Here is a 21252-nt window from a genome sequence, read left to right on the forward strand (position 1 = left end):
AGAAAAGAGAACAGCGTGCAGAAGAGAAACAACAGCCAGGAATGAATTACTGGTGTCAAATTTTATGTGGCATAGGCTTATAAATATTTAGACTTTTAAAGCTGAATCAGGTAATTTTTGTGCCACAAAGTTTGATCAAACAGAATCGCATGTATTTTCAAGCGTAGAAAGGGGTTTCGGGAACATGCCCTTTCATTGGTCAGGCACGCACATAGCCCAGCCTCAAACTCAACGCCATTGGTTGAGCCAATATTGCTGCATTTACTGTGCCTGGGTCCTCTGTCCTTGTCTCACCACTCGAGAACCATGACAATAAGATGACTTTTTAATATCATCCCTGGCTTACTGCACATATGTGATCACTCGAAACATGAAAGCGTCTCATCGTTTTGAAATATGTATGTCTTCATATTCTTTTCTACTTTATATCGAGATAACGCGAATAGATTGCACCGCAAATATTTGCACCAGATAACTTCATACTTCACAAATCAAATTATACTTCCGCTCAATGTGGCTATCAGTGTGTTGGGTATCCGTCTGCGTAATTGAGCAAACCCAGAGATAACCCGATTGAAACTTAACACTGCCAGGTATTGCTGGTTCAAAACTAAATTTACTTTCCGCCTCAATAAAAGCCCCTCAGATGAAGGTGCTTCTGGATCATCTACCCTCATTTCAGACACCGTTGCCAATGGGGGTCACGCAAGGGTGACCACTGACAGACTTTCAAATTGCATCATTTTGGAGACGACGTGTCCTATACAGACTTGATATTTCACAGGTCAGCGCGTGCAACAACAGTCAGAACTTTCGGTGAAGGATTCACCTGATGTCCGTGACCTTTTAAAGAAGTCGGAACTTAGCTCTCAGCAAGAGGAAAAACAAGAACTTTGGCGATGTTCGATTTCCCCAGGAATAGCTTTGTGCCATCTCTTATTAGTGGGGAAGAATATCTAGTTTTTTGTGTCAGTGGCTTTATGGAATTGACATTTGTTTCTGCTGCCAAACAACAAGCTCTTATCAGATAAGACAGACAGTTATATTGCTGTTAGCTAAAACAAAACATTCTCCATCTCTCTTATACAATAAAATATATTGATATCTTGACCGCCAAAATCGTTTGGAATATACGTCTCTAGCCATGAAGTTAAGTTCTGTGCTTCTTTCAATGTTGTATCTTAGTTGTTTGGACTCATGAGAGTTATACAATGATGTGTTTAAGGCTGAAATAGTATCGCCATTTTAGTTTGAAACCCAAATAAATTCAGGATACATTACAAATTACGTAAAACTGATGTGAAACTGCACTTTTAACGAAAGTAAACAATATTCTGTAAATGGATTTTAGCTTTGGAAGTCTGGTGGAACCCTCACATTGGTTTTAAAACCCGCTACTTTTCAGGAAACTGAAAAAACACTGTACTTTTTAAAATAATGAAACATGTTGACCAGATTTGTTCAACATTTTCATTGGTTAAATATTTGCTAACGTCACCAACAAACATAAAGTGTGACCAATATTTATGAAAAAAAGATGAAATATTAAATGCAAGCATTACGCCCAAAAGTGACAATATATTTCCTTTTTTGGAGGATATTAGCATCCTTTTACAGCTCTGGTATTTGTGACTTGTGTGATGGATTTGGGTCATGCTCATAATCGGATGTCATTATGGTCTATGTTTAACATAACCCATAAATCCCTGTAGCTATATTTGATTCCCTACTACTCTTCTTGTTCTTGCTCATAAACCTCAGGATTATGCTTCCAGATTTAATATATATAAGATCAATGAAAAATCCCCCCTCCTTGTGTTTCAACTACATTCATAAATCACTAACGATTGTTATTCAGAAGGTCATTTACCGCACACTATTTTTCCTATTGATAATCTCACCTTTTTAATTACGCTGTGCCGGGACTTCCCCTTATATTCTGGAGCCGGCTCTAATTTGGCGTCTGTCATAATAATAAATTGAGATTATCATCGCCGCCTACAGCGCGTGCGCGCTTGTAAGACTCGAGAACAGTTTTGAGTTTCGGTCGCCGGCTCGTAGGCACTTGTTATGTTTTGCTGTAATCAAATTAAAATCCCATCAACGCGGCAGATGTAGCGAAAAGTGGAGTGAGTCTAGGTTCCGTCCTGTTTTAACTGGCCCCGAGGGCCTTTCGTTCAAGGGAATAGAGTCTAAATGAGCGTATGGTTGACAGATATTCTTTGTCACTTTGAAGATTACAGGTTTTAAGGTCTCGTTTTCCTTAAATCTTGGCTCGGTTTATTTATTTTGGTGACATACGTCATATTTATATGTCAGCTGAGCTAATCTGTAGAATTGATAGTGTTTACTTAATGGGAAATGGTTGTGTGTTTGGTTTTTGTATTGCATTTTAAGTGAGTGCAAGGCAAATAAGAAAATAAGATTCACTTAACACACCGGCTGTTTAACAGAGCTGTTCTTTAGATATGTTGAGAATAGGTTCTACAGTTTGGGTTATGGTTAACTTTACAGTTTATGAATTTAAAGATCTGGGCTGTGTGTGTTATTGCAACACGACAAAATGTGTTGACCCGTAAGTAAGTATTTAAATTTTGCGAGGTAGATTTGTTTTGTATAATTATTAGCATTAGCATATGCTGCTCTTGAGCGTTATTTGTTTTATTTTAAATGATTTCAAAAAATTGCTTGGGTGGTATTTGTTTGTGTTAGGTGAGATGGTATAGTGTGGTTTCTAGGCTGTTGTTAGGTGAGATATTACACCCATAAATAAAAATTAATCATGCTGATGACACAGTCAGATGGCATTCGTTTAAGTTATTTATTCATTCTAGAGAGAGAACAAGAGTGAAGCATGGTGGCAGCGGTGTTTTTTTGTTGTTGTTACCGACAAACAAGTGTTGTTTAGAAGCCTTGGTGCGCAGTTGTAGAGTTCGCCACAGAAGAGGTGAACCATCAACTCTCAATCCCTGCAGTGGAGCTCATTATCAAATCCCAAACCACCTAATTGAAAACCATACATAAATAAGACAATGAACGTCTAACGCATATCCGTAATGGCACATTTAACAATGTATTACACAACCAAAACAGACCTAAAAATGCTCTTTAAATAGAACCACTGGATTTCAATGTCTCCGGAAATAAGCCTTTGCAGTTTCAGATTTGATAGATTTAACATACTCGCCTCGAAAATGGAAACTTTCCAAGAGTTTTTCAACAATATTTCACTCCAGAGCCACAAGTTCAGGTTGATTTTATCTAAAGCCACTAATTGGTGGAGAAAGAAACAGATAACCAAAAGACCCAAAAAAGCCCAGAGAAAAGATTGAAGGAAGACGACGATAACTCGCGGTTTCGCTCGCAGGCTGGATCTTTGGTAAGAGCGCCTTGTCTCCGGCACCAACGAGACTCTTGCGTCTTTTGAAACGCTAGAGCAAGTTTAAGGAGAATATGAGTGCCTCGCTATCAAAGACCCCTTGAAAGCATAAGAAGCGTCAGGAGACGGGAAGGCGGTGAAATAACAAGTCCTAATATTGAAGTCTGCCCTTATATTTTGCTTTTTAAAACCTCTCAACGACATAATGCAGAAAAGCTGTAAAGAAGCCATATGGGTGCTGATTTAGATGTCAGCAGAGATGTAAAAACAGATATATGAATCTGTTTCTCTGGTTTTGCTGTCAAAACAACAAAGGTTTGTTTGCTTGCATAGTGTTTAAATAGCATATTTTTCATTAGCTGTGATTTTAATAGTTCTCTTTTGGTTGAATCACTGGTGTGAATAGCGCATTTATGTGGCTTACTTGTTTAGGGATTTCCGCACAGGCCTCAAATCGGAATTTGCTGTATTTATGGTTATAACACAGGTGCTTCTGTCTATTTCACGCATGACGCTCGTGGAGTTTTCATTGTCGAGTCTGGATCTCACTCTACAGGGAACATGAACACATAAGCTGCTCTGAGGCTGTGTCCGAAATCACCCACTTTGCCCTCATTCACTACTCCTGCGGAATTTGAAGCTGCGGGCTCTTTGGTCGGCCTCTGAAAATATAACCAACTATTCATTTTCGATTTTTCGACAAAACAATTGATCCACCAAAAGAATATTATTTCAAAGCCAATTTTCAAAGAAAATCATTTTCTCTCAAAATCCTATCATCCACCTGAAGAGCCATTGCTGTGTAAATGAGCCTCGGATATGCCTTCTGCTTTGGAAATAAAAACTCTCCCTCTTATCGACAAGTCCCTTAGAAGCCACTGATTAAATCTTTTCTTAGTTCTTTGGATAATAGGATTAAAATTTTATGAATGTTGATTTTTATTTATTGTAATTCCTAAATATTAAACCTCCAATTTGACTGGGATGTTACAATAAGAGGTTGCTGAACAATCCTTGATCGCCATTAGTTCACACTTCTTTACATTCAAATGAACACCAGATGCTTTAGAAAACTCTTCTATGACTTTGATAGCGATGGGGTTTTGGTCAACATTTTTTTAGAAAGAGGGTGGTATCGTCAGCTAACTGTGTTATAACTAGTTCTCTGTCAACAATATTAATACCTTTAATATAACTGGTTTTAATATAATTAGCAAGAATTTGACTAAGTATGGGGAGATAAGGCAGCCATGCCTAATCCCTCCTGACAAATTAAATCTACTAGAAGCGCCACTTAACAATTTAATTGAACTGTTACTATTACTGTAAAAACTTTTTAATTGCGCTATTAAAACAAATTCCAAAACTAAATTTCTTAAGTGAGTCCAACATAAACTGATGCTCCACTGAATCAAAAGCCTTAAAGAAATCAAGAAATAAAATAAAGCCATCATCTATACTAAATTCTGGATGATCTAAGATATCTAAAACTAACATCATATTGTTTGGAATATGCCTTTTCTTAATGAACCCAGACTGTGTTTTATCTATTATTGAATCTAATTCAGATTTCAGTCTCTTAGCAAATATCAGGGCAAACACCTTATAATCATTGTTTAATAAACTTATTGGTCGCCAATTATCAAGAATAAGTAAATCTTTATTTTGTTTAGGAATTAATTTGATTAACCATTCAGTCAAAGTGTTAGGGAGATACTGATTTATCATACTTTCAATAAACATCTTGAGTAGAAAAGGTGCTAATTCGGTCGAAAACTGTTGTTAAAATTCTGCAGTTAAACCGTCTGTACCTGGCAATTTATTATTTTTTTATATTTGCTTGCATTCAACACTTCCTCAGCAGAAATGGGCATTTCACAACACCCAGACAATTTTTTGTCAATACATTTCATGCCCTTATAGATGTAAAAAAACGCTCAGTTCATTACAATGAATGGAAGCAGCATCACACGGTCCATCTTTTTTGCAATCGGTTCCCTGCGTTCCAATTTGCCTATTTATCGTAAGTACTGTTCTTGTATTGGAATAGTAGGTGCTTTTGAGTGCAAAAGTGATTGCACACACAGGGACATACTAACAGGAAGCGGAATTGGCCGTTGTTGCCTATGCAACATTGGGGCCAATAACTGTCTCACACATCAAAATACAGCTCTTCTTTCCATTAAGGTATTTATTAATTCGTTATTTTGTATGTTATGTTTACTGTATACTTACATTTGTCAATATAGTGATGCATCAGTTATATAATTTATTAATGCAGTGGAGTGTCACTAAACTCCGCCTACTCGCGGTGAGTTGTGGGTAATATCAGCTTTTAGAGTGTGCATCATTCTGCACTTTGAATTTCTACCGGACGTAAGTAGACCATCCGGGAATCTTTGGAATACTATTTTCAACATACTCGGATTTGGGACAAACTAATTCTACTTTTGAATACTATTAGGACGGATAGTATTCCGATTGGAACGCAGGGATGGTGGTTCATTTAAAAAAACATTTCTGAATAAAAGTCTGGTTAACTTGAACATATTGACACCCCCAAAAACTAGTATGCTATGTTATTTTCTTTCGTAAATTGTAGAGAACATGCTTGTTAAATTATAAAAAGTATTACCATAATTTTAGTTGAAAGAAAAATAAAAACGTACTACTAAGACATATAACGTATATAAATGTAGTTGTACATTATGCCCTGTTTTTGTAGACGTTTTAGGTATAAAAACACTGCAGTGTCTCTGAATTTTACCATAGTTTGCAAGTAAATACTCCAAAAAAACCATGTTTAAATAATATTAATATATAAACATTTTAAAAAAGAACGCAATGCAGTGAAACTGAAATAGAGAAAAAAAAACTACATTTTTGAAAAAAATTACCAATTTCATTGGGCCCTACAGCCTGTTAGCAATAACAGTTATAGCAATAACAGTTCAGATGTATTTATTAGAAGCCTTGAATGCTCATAAATGCATGTTCTGTTCAAGGGCAAAGAATTATAAAGAAATCACCATGTTATAGATCTGTTTTTGTTAAAGTTAAAAAATGAAACTTCCATAATAATGGTCAATACGTTCTCCTTTTCTCTTCATTTACTACATCTCCTCTCCGTGTAAACTGATCTTAACCCTAGAAACTTTGCTTAACTCTGCTAAACTTTAACTAGATTACACCAGAAACAGGCAGCTCATCTTCTCTCTCCCCCGCTCTGTGCTTTGGATGTTTTCATGCGGCGGATGATCCTGAATTGACCACAGTCTGATATCCACGTATAGGCAGCATTTTTTCCCTGTGTACCATTCGTGTGTGACCAATGCTTGCGTGTGTGTGCGTGTATGTGTGGCTGCAACCTGGGAATGCCTCTGTCCTAATGCAAAAATGATTGCTCTCTTTGGAAATGTCATTTCATTTTAAACATTTATTTCTGAGCATTAAAGCGGAGGATTGCTGCAGGCTGGATGAGAAGTTGAAGATGTCACCACTGTTGTGTTAAATTGTAGCCTTGTTTAATCCATTGTAAACATTCTTAGAGTTTGTTTTAATCCTGTTGGCCCATTAAAGAGTCTGTCAATGCTAAATATTTCTCAGATTTACTCGTCACACCAATGTTTTTCAATGGTGATGCAGTAATGCAGTTCATAAAATCACTAGCATTGCAATGTGAAGTATCACTTTTATCCTCTGTGTAACTGGAAAAAACAAGTTGAGCATTAATATCATATTAAAACTATTAAAAGACTAAAATGATAAAAAATCCCAAACTGGAGTCAATACAGAAAATAAGAGTAACAACAATAGCGTAAAAAATATTGATTCTTGACATTAGTCTGTTGAATTCATATCATGGCAAGAGAGTTGAAGTTTTTAGCAAAGATCTAATCTGATTGGCTGTCTTCGAAATCACGAAAAAATGGAAATCACAGCCTGCTTTTACACTGGTGCTAGGTTATTTTAGTAGTAGAAGTAGTAGTAGTTTATGAAAACGTTCCTGTCCATTGAAATAAAATAAAATACAGTCCTAGAATTATTGGGAGAACTTAAACTAAATAAAAAATTAAAATGTTGCCTCAAAAATAAACTGATATAAGTTTTAAGCACTAAAATTATAATAATAACAATATATAGCAACATATCAAATCAACAAATACGTTATAAAATGACGAAAGCATACAGCAAAATTGTTTAAACTTGAACTAAAATTTACATAACAATAACTAATATTAATATTATTAATAAAACTAAAATCAAAACTATAATAACCATACACTGGCATATTATTGTTGTAAGTGGGTCATTCTTGGCCAGAGTAAACTAGTATATAAATCAGACCTTATACGGTAGGTTAAATGTCAGCTAACCTCAATTAAACTTTTCGACCCAGGCTAAGACCTTTGACTGACTGCAGGGCACTGTTAACTTTATTTAAGAATCATTAAATGCTGGATTCAGGTCAGAAAGACAGATTCAGGGCAAGAGTGGTGAACCAACCCGTACCCTTAATATACCATACTTTTCAGGATTAACTCTATTGATGTTATAAGATCGTAACAAAAAGTCTCATGTCTCCATTTGCCTGATAGTAGATTTATTTAATTCATAAGTATGTCTGCTGCATTTTTTATCTGAGATAAATGATGCAGAGCACAAAACAAGATATTTTGAAGAACTTTTGTGACCAAACAGCATTGGATGCCATTGACTTCCATTGTATGGACACAAAACCAATAAGACATTTCCTAAAATATATTCCACAGAATAAAGAGTCATATACTGTACTGGCTTTGAACATCATGAGGATGAATAAATAATGATACAGTCTTTATTTAGTATCCCTTTAAGAGCTTAGTTTTAGCATTCATATCCGACGTCCCCTTTTTTTCTCCCCAAATGCACATCTGCAGGAATGTAATAGTAACTTTGTATTAGCACCTATTGTACTATTACTCTTTGTGTAACATATCGCTTGTTGCTCCCTGAACTCTTTGTAAGTCGCTTTGGATAAAAGCGTCTACTAAATGACTAAATGTAAATCTAAATGTTTATTTCATGCATCCATATATCATCGTTTTTTCAAATGTTCCTTTTCTGTCTTTTTTTCCACCTTAACTCTTTCTATCTTAACCTTAAAGATGTCTTATTTCTTGTGGTCACCTCAGGAAGGCAAGAAACAAAGCAAATGTCCTTTTGGATTTTATGCCCGTGTACACGTAATTGGTTCGGCTCTTTAATGTATCCCTTAAATTCTTTGCCTGTCGCCCTCTCTTCCCGCATTCGGCTTTTTTGGCTGTCTGTCGGGAAACCCCCTAGTTGCTTTCATCTTTTGCTCCCTCACACTCGATTTCTCTGAACCGCGTTTCATCTCAACACCTGCAGATATCCACAATGCTCCCTTAATGTCGCAATTCTCCGAAGTCATTTTCAATTACGCTTCAATGAGCTTTGTTATAGAGCCGAGATGCTGCCGCCGCCGGTCCGCCCCGGGCCCATAACATGCTACAGTGTTACAGTGTACATAACATGTGTGTTGTCTTGGCTGTGTGTCTGAGAGGAAATTGAAAGGTGTATTCCAGATTGAAAGTGTCTGTGTCAATGACTTTGAGTCGCGTCAGAAGGACACTATATTACAAGATCCATGTGAACGTTACCTCAGTGGTTAACCAGTGCTTTTTATCTAGTGTCAAAAATCACAGCACATTTTTATTCATCATATGTTAGAATTTTGAATGTTGTTTTTACAAATTTCAAAAAGAAAACTATAGATTTTTAGCTACTTTAAACTTGCAATGAATGTGCATTAGACGAATACACTTTTAAGGAATATTTGAAGGGTTGTGTGTGTGTTTTTGTGAGGAAATAGCTTTGCGAATGTGTGTGTGCGTCGCCACACTCTTGAACACGCTACATATTGGGTGTGATTGTAAATTCCAGCGATAAACACAATGACAGCGTGTACAATAGATCTCTGTGCTAAAACAATCTAGCCGATGAAAGTCCAGATTATGAAAATTTTATTAGCTGCCTCTTCCTCGGACGCCGCGATAGCAAACGCATTTGTCATTTCTCCACCCCAGCTCTACGTTCTCCATTTCCTTTCTCCCTCTCTGTCTCTCTCTCTTTGTGTTGTCTTCGGTGCGGCGGTTTAGCAGAATGGATTTTCTAAGTCATCATTAAACTTTCAGTTATGCGTCTGGGTGTGAAGTCAAGTTCGGTTGAGTCCCCTGATAGAACTTCAGTGATACCCTACAATAGGATTTCAAATGAACAAATGATGACGTGCTACGCTAGTGCAAGTATTTCATCCTGACAGTCCTGACGTTAACAGTCATTAGCAAAGATCACCAAACAACACGCGTGAGTACCGGTGAGATAATAGGGTTTATGCTGGAGATTTACTGTGTTTTGTAACTGGAGCGTTACACAAGATGGTTCTTCAGTTGGCATTTTAGTTATTTATAACTCGACACATTCGAGCTGTCAGACGGTATCAAGCGTCGCTTATATTTTCGACATTATAAGAGCCACTTGGCTGTAAACCTCCTGTAATATTTATCTGCCCTCGGTGGCCTCCGCAGAAAACAGCGGTCCATCTCCTCAACTATTCTTTTTTCGGAAGAAACAACTTTTCTGCATTTTCTGAAGAAGTTTTAGTGCTGCTCAACATGCTGAACTTATCACCAGAGTTAGATATTGTTTACATCACTCATGATCTATATAGGCAAGCATGATCGATATGACAAATATTTATAAAGGTGCAATGTGTGATATGAAGGGGGATATGTTGACATAAATGCTTTTTTATTTACGCTGGTCCCCTTACATGGAACATTGTATCTACAGTAGCCCTAAATGGACAAAGTGGTCTGGTAAATATAATCTTCAGCAAAGAAGGTAAATATATTTTTATATTGTATATATTAATTATTTATTATTATGAATGAATACATACATTTATTATTGAAGTAATCATTTATATTTATAATACAGGACATGATGACTATATTTTAGGAAATGTTAGTTAGACTTAATTTGACTTCAACTTACATGAAGAAGAGTACTTAAAATAACCAAATATCTGATGTTTCATGCAAAGATGGCGATGTAGCTTAAACTCTCTGGTGAAACTTGTTTGGCTTTTGAAACTTAAATTGGCTCTTACACGAAAAGCCTTCATATTGACTTATACTCACTTCTCAATCTACTTCATATTCATACAAACATTCATTGAAACACTGCAACATTGCAACAAAAATACAATTGTTTACACACAGTAATAATATAGAATTATAAAATGTACATGAACATCATATTTTGGTTAATGGGAACTGAGTTCATATTGTACTCTCTGATTTATGATTGCAGAAAGTTTGAGTACTGTTTTACAGTTTGTTGAGCTGTCCTCCGAGACCCATTCAAGTAGCAGGGAACGTTTGCAAGTAGATCTGTTTCTCACCATCTAATCTTACTGCTGTCTAGAAGAGATCTCATAAGTGATTTTTATTATCCATCTGTAATTTCACTGTAAAAACCTGCAGTAAATGTAAAACTCACAACAGGATTACCATCAGCCTTCTGTCATTAACAGCGTTCTGCTCAAAACTCAAATATCTCTCTCTTGTCTGTCTGCACCATGCAGGTCAGCTTTCCTGTACAGACACTTGAGTTATGTCATAGTCAGACACCATAGCCTGATTCACCCCCACACACACACGCACACACACACACACACACACACACACACACGCACACGCACGCACACACACACACACACACACACACACTCACACTTTACCCATCATATCTACCGACACAAATGACATTAACAGATTATGATGAGATCTTCAACCCATTGTCGTGTCTGCACTACACCCCTTGTTCAGCTCACATTCTGTCTCTACATATCCAGACAGTACTGAACGCTAACTGCAATCCTCTAGGCTCGCTGTGGCCCGAGGGCATCTAAGCGGAGGACCTTTTGTGGTCTCTTTATAGTCTCATCTTCATTAATAGTTCACCCAAAAATGAACATTCTTATCATTAATCCATCCTTATATCTGCCAAAACAGATTTCTCTCTTCTGTGGAATGGAAGTTTTAAAGGATGTCGATGGTGCTATCCATACAGTGAATTAGTAATGAAAGTTCTCCCATCATTTACTCATCCTCATGCTATTGCAAACCTGTATGACTTTCATTGTTCCGCAGAACACAAAAGAAGATATTTTGAAAAACGTTGGTAGCCAAACAACATTGGCTTCCGTTGTGAGGACACAAAACGGCAATTTCTCATTGCCTTGTATAATTGCTTATTAATTATAAGAAATTATTATTTTTTATTATTCTTAATTTTTTATGTATTAAATCACAATATAATTTTCTTTAGGTCATCTGTTCCAGTTTCATAATTTCCATTACAGTCCTGTGGGCAAACTCATTGGGTATAGTTTCTTCTTTCTGCCGGCTCTCGCCCTACCCCAGTCTCCCTCTTAGAGTTTAGTTTTTGTTGTCTGTTATTATCAAAGCAAACACGGACTCTCATACGACTGTCAGTGGCCTGTTGACCTTTGTATTCTGTAAGGGACACGACAAGAACCATTTACTTTTTTAACAGAGGCACCTGAACACAAAGACCTAAAATGGTATCTTTAAGGAATTGTTCACCTTCAAAATGAAAATTCTCACCCTGTTGTAATTTTAAACCTGTGTAATTTTCTTTCTTCTGCAAAACACAAAAGATGTTTTTAGAAATGTTGGTCCCTATTGACTTCTATTGTATGGAAACAAAACCAAAGCGAGTCAATGTGGACCAACGTTTTTCCGTTACCAACACTTTTGTGTTCTGCAGAAGCACAGGTTTGAAACGACAAGAGGGCATGTAAGAATTTCACTTTGAAGGTAAACTATTCCTTTAAGGAGCTTTAAACATAGATAGCGGAACCGAATGCCATGAAAGCTAGTGGGTTCCTGTATTTGCTAAGAAATGAAACCCATTCTGATTCCCAGGCACGTTGTGAGGTCTCACTCTGTTGCTGCATTTGGGGAACTGAGATTTGGAGAGGTTACGGCTCTTACTGAAGTTCTCTGCAGCGTTCTTTGTTTTTGTCATCCCTGGAGCTCCGTGCACATGCCTCCACAATGTTCCGCTTTCCTGCCGCACCATATGGCTTCTTCTCCCTAACGTGATACCTGGCCACTAATTCTCACTTTTCCCCGGTTTCTCTCAATGTGTTTCTCTCCCGTGCTAGCTTGCCTTCTGTTACCAAGTTTGCATTGACTTGGGTTTCCTGTTGGCGTGCGTTTCTCCATTCGGGGAGCTAAGCCTATTCTCACCAAAACAAAGATGGCACATGGTCACACACCTCAGGATACATAGCTTGGCATCGGGCTTAGAAAACAAACATCTTTTCTTTCTGGAAAAAAACGGAAGCTTTCCTGTTGTGCAACACACCTTGGTTAGGATTTTCTCAAGGTTTGAATGTGAAAATGGAAGACATCGGTCATACGGGAGGCACGGTGAGATGGTATAGGTTTAAAACATGAAATACTATCGCTGAGAAGCATTTTCACAAGTGCTACCCAAAAAAGTCTCTTTAATTTCCAACCTTGTTTCAGGAATAGCTGAAAGAGTCCATGCTGTGCTACGTTGGGTTGTGCTAATGTTGTGGCTCCTTCGGGCATGTTTTATGGGTTTTTTAACTCTCCTAACAAATCTTTCTTTTTCTCCTTCCTGAATTCGCTAACCTACTGTTTTTGAGGTTATGTTATTTATATGGCTCTCTTAGGTCCCGCACATGGTGTTCAACTCTGTAAGAGGTGTATAAACAAATACAGTGATACAAGTGCATCGGCCTTCTCAATGGAGCTTTTCTGGTGGGAATTGTGCAAAAAACATTCTAAGGATAGATGTTAAACTATAATTATGGGCACATTTCTTTTAACAGGGTTGCGGTGATTTCTTGTAATATCGAGCGAAGACAGTTCTATATCACTAGGGTATAAATAATTTTGGACAAATGGAATCAGCTTGTCACACACTCATATCAGGTTATATTTTACAGCTCTCACCTTCATAATAACATAGCTGACATCATGAAAATAATGATACCCCTAGCGTGAACATTATGAACATTATTCTTTCAGTGTCATGATGGTACTTTAAGAAAATGAACTACCTCAGTCGTCTAAAATTAGAGAGACAAGGTTTTAATATGAGATATTTTTTCATTAAATGGGGCCGTTTAGTGTTATTCTAGTCAAGTCCTAGTCTTCAACCTGAAAAGTCTTGTTAGTATGCAAAACAATTCAAAGAAATTTTGTATACAGAGTTTGGAAACATTAATGTGCATGTAGAAAAAGGTCTTGGTTTTTAGGTCTGTTTCGTCTAACGGTCTGCTAGGAAACAACACAAAGCCATCTAATTGAAGTTAGCTGTTTTGTTTACATCGTTTGCAATAAGAATTCATCATGATTGACTAAAAGCTAAATTCCTGAAAGCAATTTTTTTTACGAGGTGGCTAATTCGTACGATGTTTTTACTGTATACCGTAAATCGTTACAATTTACGATTTGTGACGGTTAGGTTTAGGGTGGGGTTAGGGGAGGGGCTTCGATATGGTGTTTTTCTAATAGGTGTATGTTATGTATGATTGTACAAATTATCGAATTAGCCACCTCGTAAAATACTAAAGAATTCCAGAGGTTGTCTCATCACGTTTGACAAAGTGTCACTCCATGTTCATTGGCATCTGTATGTCTACAATTGAATACATTTAGCAAATTCTCTTCAGTTGATACATTTCTATCGTACAATATATATTTTACAATGCAGTAAATCATTTGAGTAAAGCCAGGTTAAAGTCAATATACAGTACAATATGTGGATTTCTCCTTTGTTGTAATATCCAGAAAAAGTGACCGTGTCTGTACTGTATAATCCTGCTGCTTTATATTGCTGCCACTACGGAGAATGAGGAAGATTGCATTGTAATTTTACTGAAATCCATTACTGCCCCTCTGGCACGGCGACCTGAGGAATGAGAAAAAGAATGGAGGGATGGAGAATGGGAATTTCCTCAAATGAGATTGGCTCTCGTTGGACACAGTGTGTGCGTCCGTCTGTGTTTTTGAGGTTGTCCCTTTGATATGGGGTCAGTGACGGTGTTCAAAACACTATCCGCCCTGTGCCGACGATGTGAACAGCAAGCGGACGTGATGGAGGAGTATTAGACGATTGTGTTGGCTAACAGCTCGTTTCTCCTGCTAAATTATTCAGTCTTCAGAACTAGTCTTTTCACTAGCTCTTGCTAAGGCAATATTTTACACAGTATGTAAGTCATTTGGAGATCATAAATTATTTATCTTATGTTGGTACTCAGGCAAATTTGAATGCTTTATTTATAAGGCTGTCGTGGGACTTTTAATAAGCTGTAACTTGAAAGTTTATTTTGATGCGTTGATCTTCAAGATTAGTTTATTATATATTTTTTTATAGAGTATACACAGTCATTGCTACACTGTAAAAATGATTTTGTTTACTCTACTTAATGCTATTGTGCAAACTATTGCCTTGATTCAATTACCGTATTACATTTTTTGGACCTTTAACTTGGTTAAATAAGTAAATTATTTCTTACTTTTCTGACTCAAATTTACTTAAATTAATTAAGTGGAAATTACTAAATTGAGCATGTAACATTATGTTAATCAAAATCTATATGTATCCGTCATATTGGTACTTTTTGTTGTCATACATAAATTCATTACAGACCTACTGAGCAAGTAAGATGAAAGACATCTTAGCATTGGCTAATTATTAGTACAGTTAATGCTGATTGAATGATGCAATACACATCATGGCCGCACTTTAACCTCCCAAAGCCTTAGCACATGTACCACTCTTCTGAACAATGCTAACCCTTCTAAATCTCAAAGATTTTTTATTGAACAGCACATAAACAAAATGTTCAAAATTACTGCCTAAATTCAATCTTATGCAAAGCATGCTGGGAACTGGAAATCCTCCTCAACCAATCGTGTTGAATTAACTTAACATTAACTTAACATTTCTCAGTGTAAGATACTTAATAAAATTAATTGTTGTAGATTAAAACAGTGGAGTTAAAATAACACATCAGTTCTAAAAGCGTATTCAGATAGAGTTCTGCTTAATCTCAGCTATTGAATAACAGTAACAAAACATTTTTATTAAGTGAACTTAATAACTTTTTTAACGAATTAAACTGAACTTATTTACGTTTAATAAATGTCACTGTTTTTCACACAAAATTTCCCTTTTACAGTAGGAGTCATGAGGGAAAACCCCCTGAAAGTCAGGCTTATTAAAGCTCGAACAGCAAACATGTTTCCGTACGCTGCTGAAGAATGATATATGCCCACACAGATTATTATTATTTAATTTTTTTGCCGCACACGAGTGGAAATGGTGGGTGAGACATGGACTGGAGGCATATTTGACTGAACGGAAATAGGCAACGCTGTGGAGAATTGGATAGGTGGAGGCAAAAATAGAGATAGCAGAAACGGCAAGACCGAGCCACTGAGATAAAATTGGGGTTGGAGGGGAGAAACAGAGCGTGCTACGAAAAAGAAGAGAATCAGGAACTGATGCGTGCACTCCGAACACTTTCCATTAAACACTTGTCACATAAGAAGCTATAATGGTTCAGAGGATTTTGTAGGGTCGACAGAAGGTCGAATCAGTGATTTCCCATCTAGGAGTATGTACAGTATATCTCAGGGGGTACTTAAAGGGACAGTTTAGCCAATAAGGAAAATTCTGTCATCATTTAAACACCCTCGTGTTGTTGCAAACCTGTATGACCTTTTCTTATGCAGTACACGAAAGAACAAGTTAATGAATCTCAAGGTGGGTGGATGCAATATAATGACAGATTCACAACAACACATAAACGCACAGATAAATTCTTGACAGTCTGTATTTTAGTAGGCAGCCTGCTTAACATAATGTAAAATACCTACATTTTTCTTCAATAAAAAAAAACTATGTCCTTACATGCATCTTGATTCTCACAATCGTTTTATGCATGACCAAACAAATGTGTACAAATGTGTTTGTTTTGTTTATAAACTGTATATATATATATATATATATATATATATATATGATGTTTATTGCAAAAACAGATTCTCTCTTTAATTTTATTCATAAAACATGTTTTTATCGTTGTCATGTTTTATGTTTTATTGTGTTAGTAAGCTGTAGTTTGTGTATGTGTGTTTTAAATTCTTTTAAATTTTATTGAGACCTACTACCTTTCATAGACCAATTTGCAAGATGTCACCGCTTGTTCACCGTTTTCCTTTTTGAATATTATTATTATTCAGATTTTTAAAAATCTTACATATACAGTTAAATCAATAAAATATCTGAAAAAACCCTCTGTATTTTAACAGTTTGATCCTTATTTAAAGAAAACACTGGGACGGTACCCCTTTAAATTACCTTAGAGGTGCGTATTGGTATCAGATACATATATGTACCCAAATTTTGCCACGTATTAGGGCATTTTTAAAGGGTACTCTCCCACTGACAGCTTGGGTACATTTATTGACAATTTTCACTGACAGTGCATATTAATATAATATAAATATTATTACATGTAATTTATAAATATAACGTTTAAATGTGTAACCGTCAAAAAGTAACTCTTTATTTAATATAAATGGAATTAAATACTTTAATTTAGAAAAATATTACGCAAAATGCTACTGAATGTCACATTATACTTTACTAAAGATTCAATCGCTTGTAATATTGCCAGGCATTATTTAGTAATCTCTTGTTTTTGGCAGAAACATAATCCTACATTCCCTTTCCAAATGCACATCCTTATCTGTTTTGCAAGACTGTAAATATCATTAGCCATTTCAAACAAATATGTGTATGCTTTGGAACGGTTGTCACTGTGATGCCCAGAGGTTGCGTTATGACACCTATCTTTTCTATCTGTAGAAAAAGGCAGAATTGCCCAGCATATGCGCGACAGATTGTGTTTGTTTTAGCGAGATTTCTTCACTCATCACTGAGGATCAGGGAAATACAGGCATGAGAAAAGTACAATTAAAAGACGGTGAGGCATTCGCATGAATATAATTTGCAGAAATCTGTTCAGATCTGATCTTTCAGAGAGGCTTGCTTCATGTGGCGGATGCAGCGTGCATAACCCTGTGTACACAAAGAAATGCATGTTGAATGGTGTGTTGAGGATTATTCTTCTGTTTGCAGATCAACAGATTACGGGAGCACCTATGAGAGAATGAACGATAAAGTCGGAGTCAAAACCGTTCTGAGTTACCTATACGTCTGCCCTACCAACAAAAGAAAGGTAAGACACCTGCTCTCTCTCATCCCAACCCGTGAAAACACGCTTTCTTCTTGTCGAGATCTGTTTACATATCCTCCTCTTCACATGAGTTATTTTGGATTATTTTTCTGTTTGTCAGTTTTTAAAAGCCAACAAAAATCAAATTCTGTAGGTGGTACTTATGCAGCGACATCTGACTTAAGCCAAGCAACCAGCAATGCCACCTGGAATAATAGTGCAAAACCTGTTAACCTCAAATGACCTGAGCAGCTCTGTTATTTATTTCTGTTTGCTTGTTTGGTTATAATGTTATTGATTAGAGATAAACCGATACTAAATATCTCCACCGATACCGATTATTCAGAGTGATATCTGCCGATAACGATGAATCATTGGCTGTTTTCAAACTAATTACCAATAAATCTAAACGTCTAAAAATTGCGTTTTTTTCAACGATACAGATTCTTAGCCGATATATCGGCGCATCTCTATTTTTTTATTTATATATTCATTTACCTTATGCCAAAATGTTGTGTCTTTATTGAATGTAGGAAGTATGAAACATCCTACACTGTAAACAAAATCACATTTGAAACAGTTCTCTTAGAATCCGAGATTATATTTAGGTATCTGTTGAGGTGTATACTAAAGTTAATGAGTGAAAATCTTGCCTTGTTTTGGATCGAAACATGAGTTGATCGAAACATACTTCACATTGACATTCAGGTCAAGGTCCAAACTCACATTATCTGACAATATTTGGTTTATCAATTCATAGAAAGAAAATATTTTCTATAAAAATCCTTTAAATAACATTGACATTTTTTTAGGTTCCTTGTAACAGTGTTTGTAAATCAAATCGCTGCTGGCCTTCTGAAACCTTGTATCTCCATATTTCGTAATGTTTATTTTTTTGCCATAAATCATTATTAGTTTGTCACTGGATTTTGTGAATGTACAGTATAACCAATATAAAGTATTAAAACGTTTTTGTCAACTTTGACATCACAGTATTTATTCATTTGAAAAGTATAGTGTTTTTCTATTTCCTGAAAAACAGTGATTCTTTCTTTATATAACACGAACAATATTTTAATTTAATCGAAATGTTAACATTCTGAAGCGTAATCATTTTTAAGTTTAACGGTTAAAACGCTATCAGCACTCATTTATTTAATACGTTATGGCTCCTTTTGTATATTTTGTGCCTACAGCAAAACATTCCACTTTAATCTATGCTAGGAGGGATTTAATGTCAATCTATGTGGATAGAAGCAAATCTTGTTTGTACTAAAAAATGTATAAAATGTCTGATTTGCAAAAACATGCAACAATATAATCCAACGTAAAGTCTGCTGTTCGGATGCCTAGGGTTTACGTTGTTTTGTCAAACATTTTGTTTTCTGTTCAAAAAGATCAAAACTGTAAATAAAAAACAAATAGCTTCTGTGGGTTTAAGGATGAACTCGTTGTCAATACAGAGCAGCTTTTGAGGGAAATTCTCTGCAGTTAGTATTTAAACTTGTCTAAAATCCGTAAAGGGCAGAAAGGTTAAAGAGCTGATTCGGAAACAGCCTCTCATCGTGTTTGGATCTTTGCCCAGCTCGGTTAAATGAATCTCTGAACTGCATGCATGATGTGCATTTGGTAACAGCAATTACTTTTCTGCAAAATTCTGCTTCAAAATAATCTCATAAATATAATAAGCACGACACTTGTTTGAAATGAGAGTGACACGTTCCCCCCTTTTGAGTCAAATTTTGCAACTTCCACAGAAGGCATAAATCGTGTATCAAGTGTCTTAATGTGGACCGAAACTACTTTTGTCATCTAACCACCTGCATAACACTGAGAACCTGCTTACTTTTTCGTTCCTGTGAGCACAAAAGGAGTTGTCAAATTGTCAATGGTTCTCTTTTGCGTAAAATGAAAATACATGGCTGTCATATTCAGTTTAAATTATGACTGCTTTATTATAAACAATAATAATATATTACATCAGGATTTCAACAATAGAGAAACCCTTTATATTTGTATACAGAACTACTACTTTATCAGAACGTTTTTCTTTGTTTACCTGGTCATGTCTCGCCTCAGCACGGACCCCAAACAAGTGAGGATTTCCACTGGTGACCCCTTAAAAACATACAGGTACGTGACAGGCCTGACAATAATGATAGCTCTTCATCTCCCGTCGAGGGTCTTAAGATCACAAACCTCACGTCAAATACCTTTTACACTTTTGACCCCGTTTGCCCTCAAACATTCTCATTGGCCCCAATAGTGCAATTTTGCAGCAGAATAGATGGATGACCTCTTTTGAAAAACTGAAGATGTTTTTTGTGTTGAGGTACCGTAATTGTATCCGCACAACAGACACCGAAAAGCCCAACAGTATAGATGAAGTTTAGTGTAAGTTTAAGGATTGTTGGAATGCATTGTTTCCATACATTGCTGAAAGAATGGACAGGTGCAGATCCCATGGTTATTTTAAAATAAGGCTCTAAGTTTAGACCTAACCTTTAGCAAAACACTTTTCCATTTGAGAGATGGGCATGACATTTCGACCGCTGTGTCTTTAAACGGGACCCTCTGAGAATCCAAAGTGCTTTGAATTCACGGTGTTTATGGGCGGCCTGGCTGGAGATTAAATGTGAAGATCTTCAACAAATGAAATTTATATTTCCGCCACTCTGTTATAAAATGCAGTTGCGTGACATGATTAATCTGACATTGTGTCCATTTTCTACAGCTTAAACTGCTTAGCCAGCACTAGCACCAATCACTTTCGGGTGTTCAATCGCGCTGCATGTAGATTAGCTGGCGGGATGCTAGCTGTCTGGGTGTCAGCAGATAACAGAGATCCTTCAACCCCTTTTATTGATTGTATTTTGCAACCATCTTCGCTCATTCGTTCAGTAGAGCCCCTTTGTTCACATGCGTGCTAGTGGCTTGAAAAGTAAATTATCCGCCAATGCACCTCCAGTTTCTCTCTGACCTCAGATTTGGGGTTTTTGTGCATGTGGCATAGCCTATAGTGACTGGTGTTAACATCTGCCGCAACCGACAAACAAAAGTGTATGTATGTATGTATAGATCATATATCTGAGCAGTTTGTAATGACTCTCCATATTGATTCAGTTCTATTTTATATTAAGCTGCGATGGCAACAATATTTCACTCACCAACTGTATAAAGTTGGCAAACAGTCTGAATGGTAAATCCATAGTCAATATTCTGCCAGCCTGTGCAGTCACACATTTTGCTTCAGTCAAAGTTTTGGACAAAGCTCAAATTCGGCCCAAAAAAGGAAAAAAACAACATTCGTTCTTTTTTGAACAGGATTCTGTTTCTCAGAGGTCCCCTGATACAAAGTGTTGAACATTTTACTCCAGATTTTACCGTGATTGTTAGAGGAAAACACAGTGGGGGTTCACATCAGAAAGCTTTTCAATCACAAAGTTGATCTGTGAATTATTCAAATTCACAAAACCTCGGAAAGCACTTCCTGGTT

The 21252-nt window shown here is 36.4% G+C and overlaps 1 protein-coding gene across 1 annotated transcript in view; it reads left to right on the forward strand.

The window, feature by feature from the left end:
* Window positions 1-20686, forward strand: part of LOC306897096 (uncharacterized protein) — a gene marked incomplete at its 3' end in the record, with an annotated part of 82295 nt that extends 61609 nt beyond the window's left edge. Inside the window, exons 3-5 of the mRNA XM_079461575.1 lie at window positions 17660-17759; window positions 19780-19889; window positions 20491-20686. Coding sequence (XP_079317701.1) covers window positions 17660-17759; window positions 19780-19889; window positions 20491-20686 — 406 coding nt within the window. The remainder of the gene's footprint in view (window positions 1-17659; window positions 17760-19779; window positions 19890-20490) is intronic.
* Window positions 20687-21252: the final 566 nt, after the last annotated feature.

This window comes from Barbatula barbatula, assembly GCF_947034865.1.
Source record: "Barbatula barbatula genome assembly, chromosome: 8".
Taxonomy (NCBI): domain Eukaryota; kingdom Metazoa; phylum Chordata; class Actinopteri; order Cypriniformes; family Nemacheilidae; genus Barbatula; species Barbatula barbatula.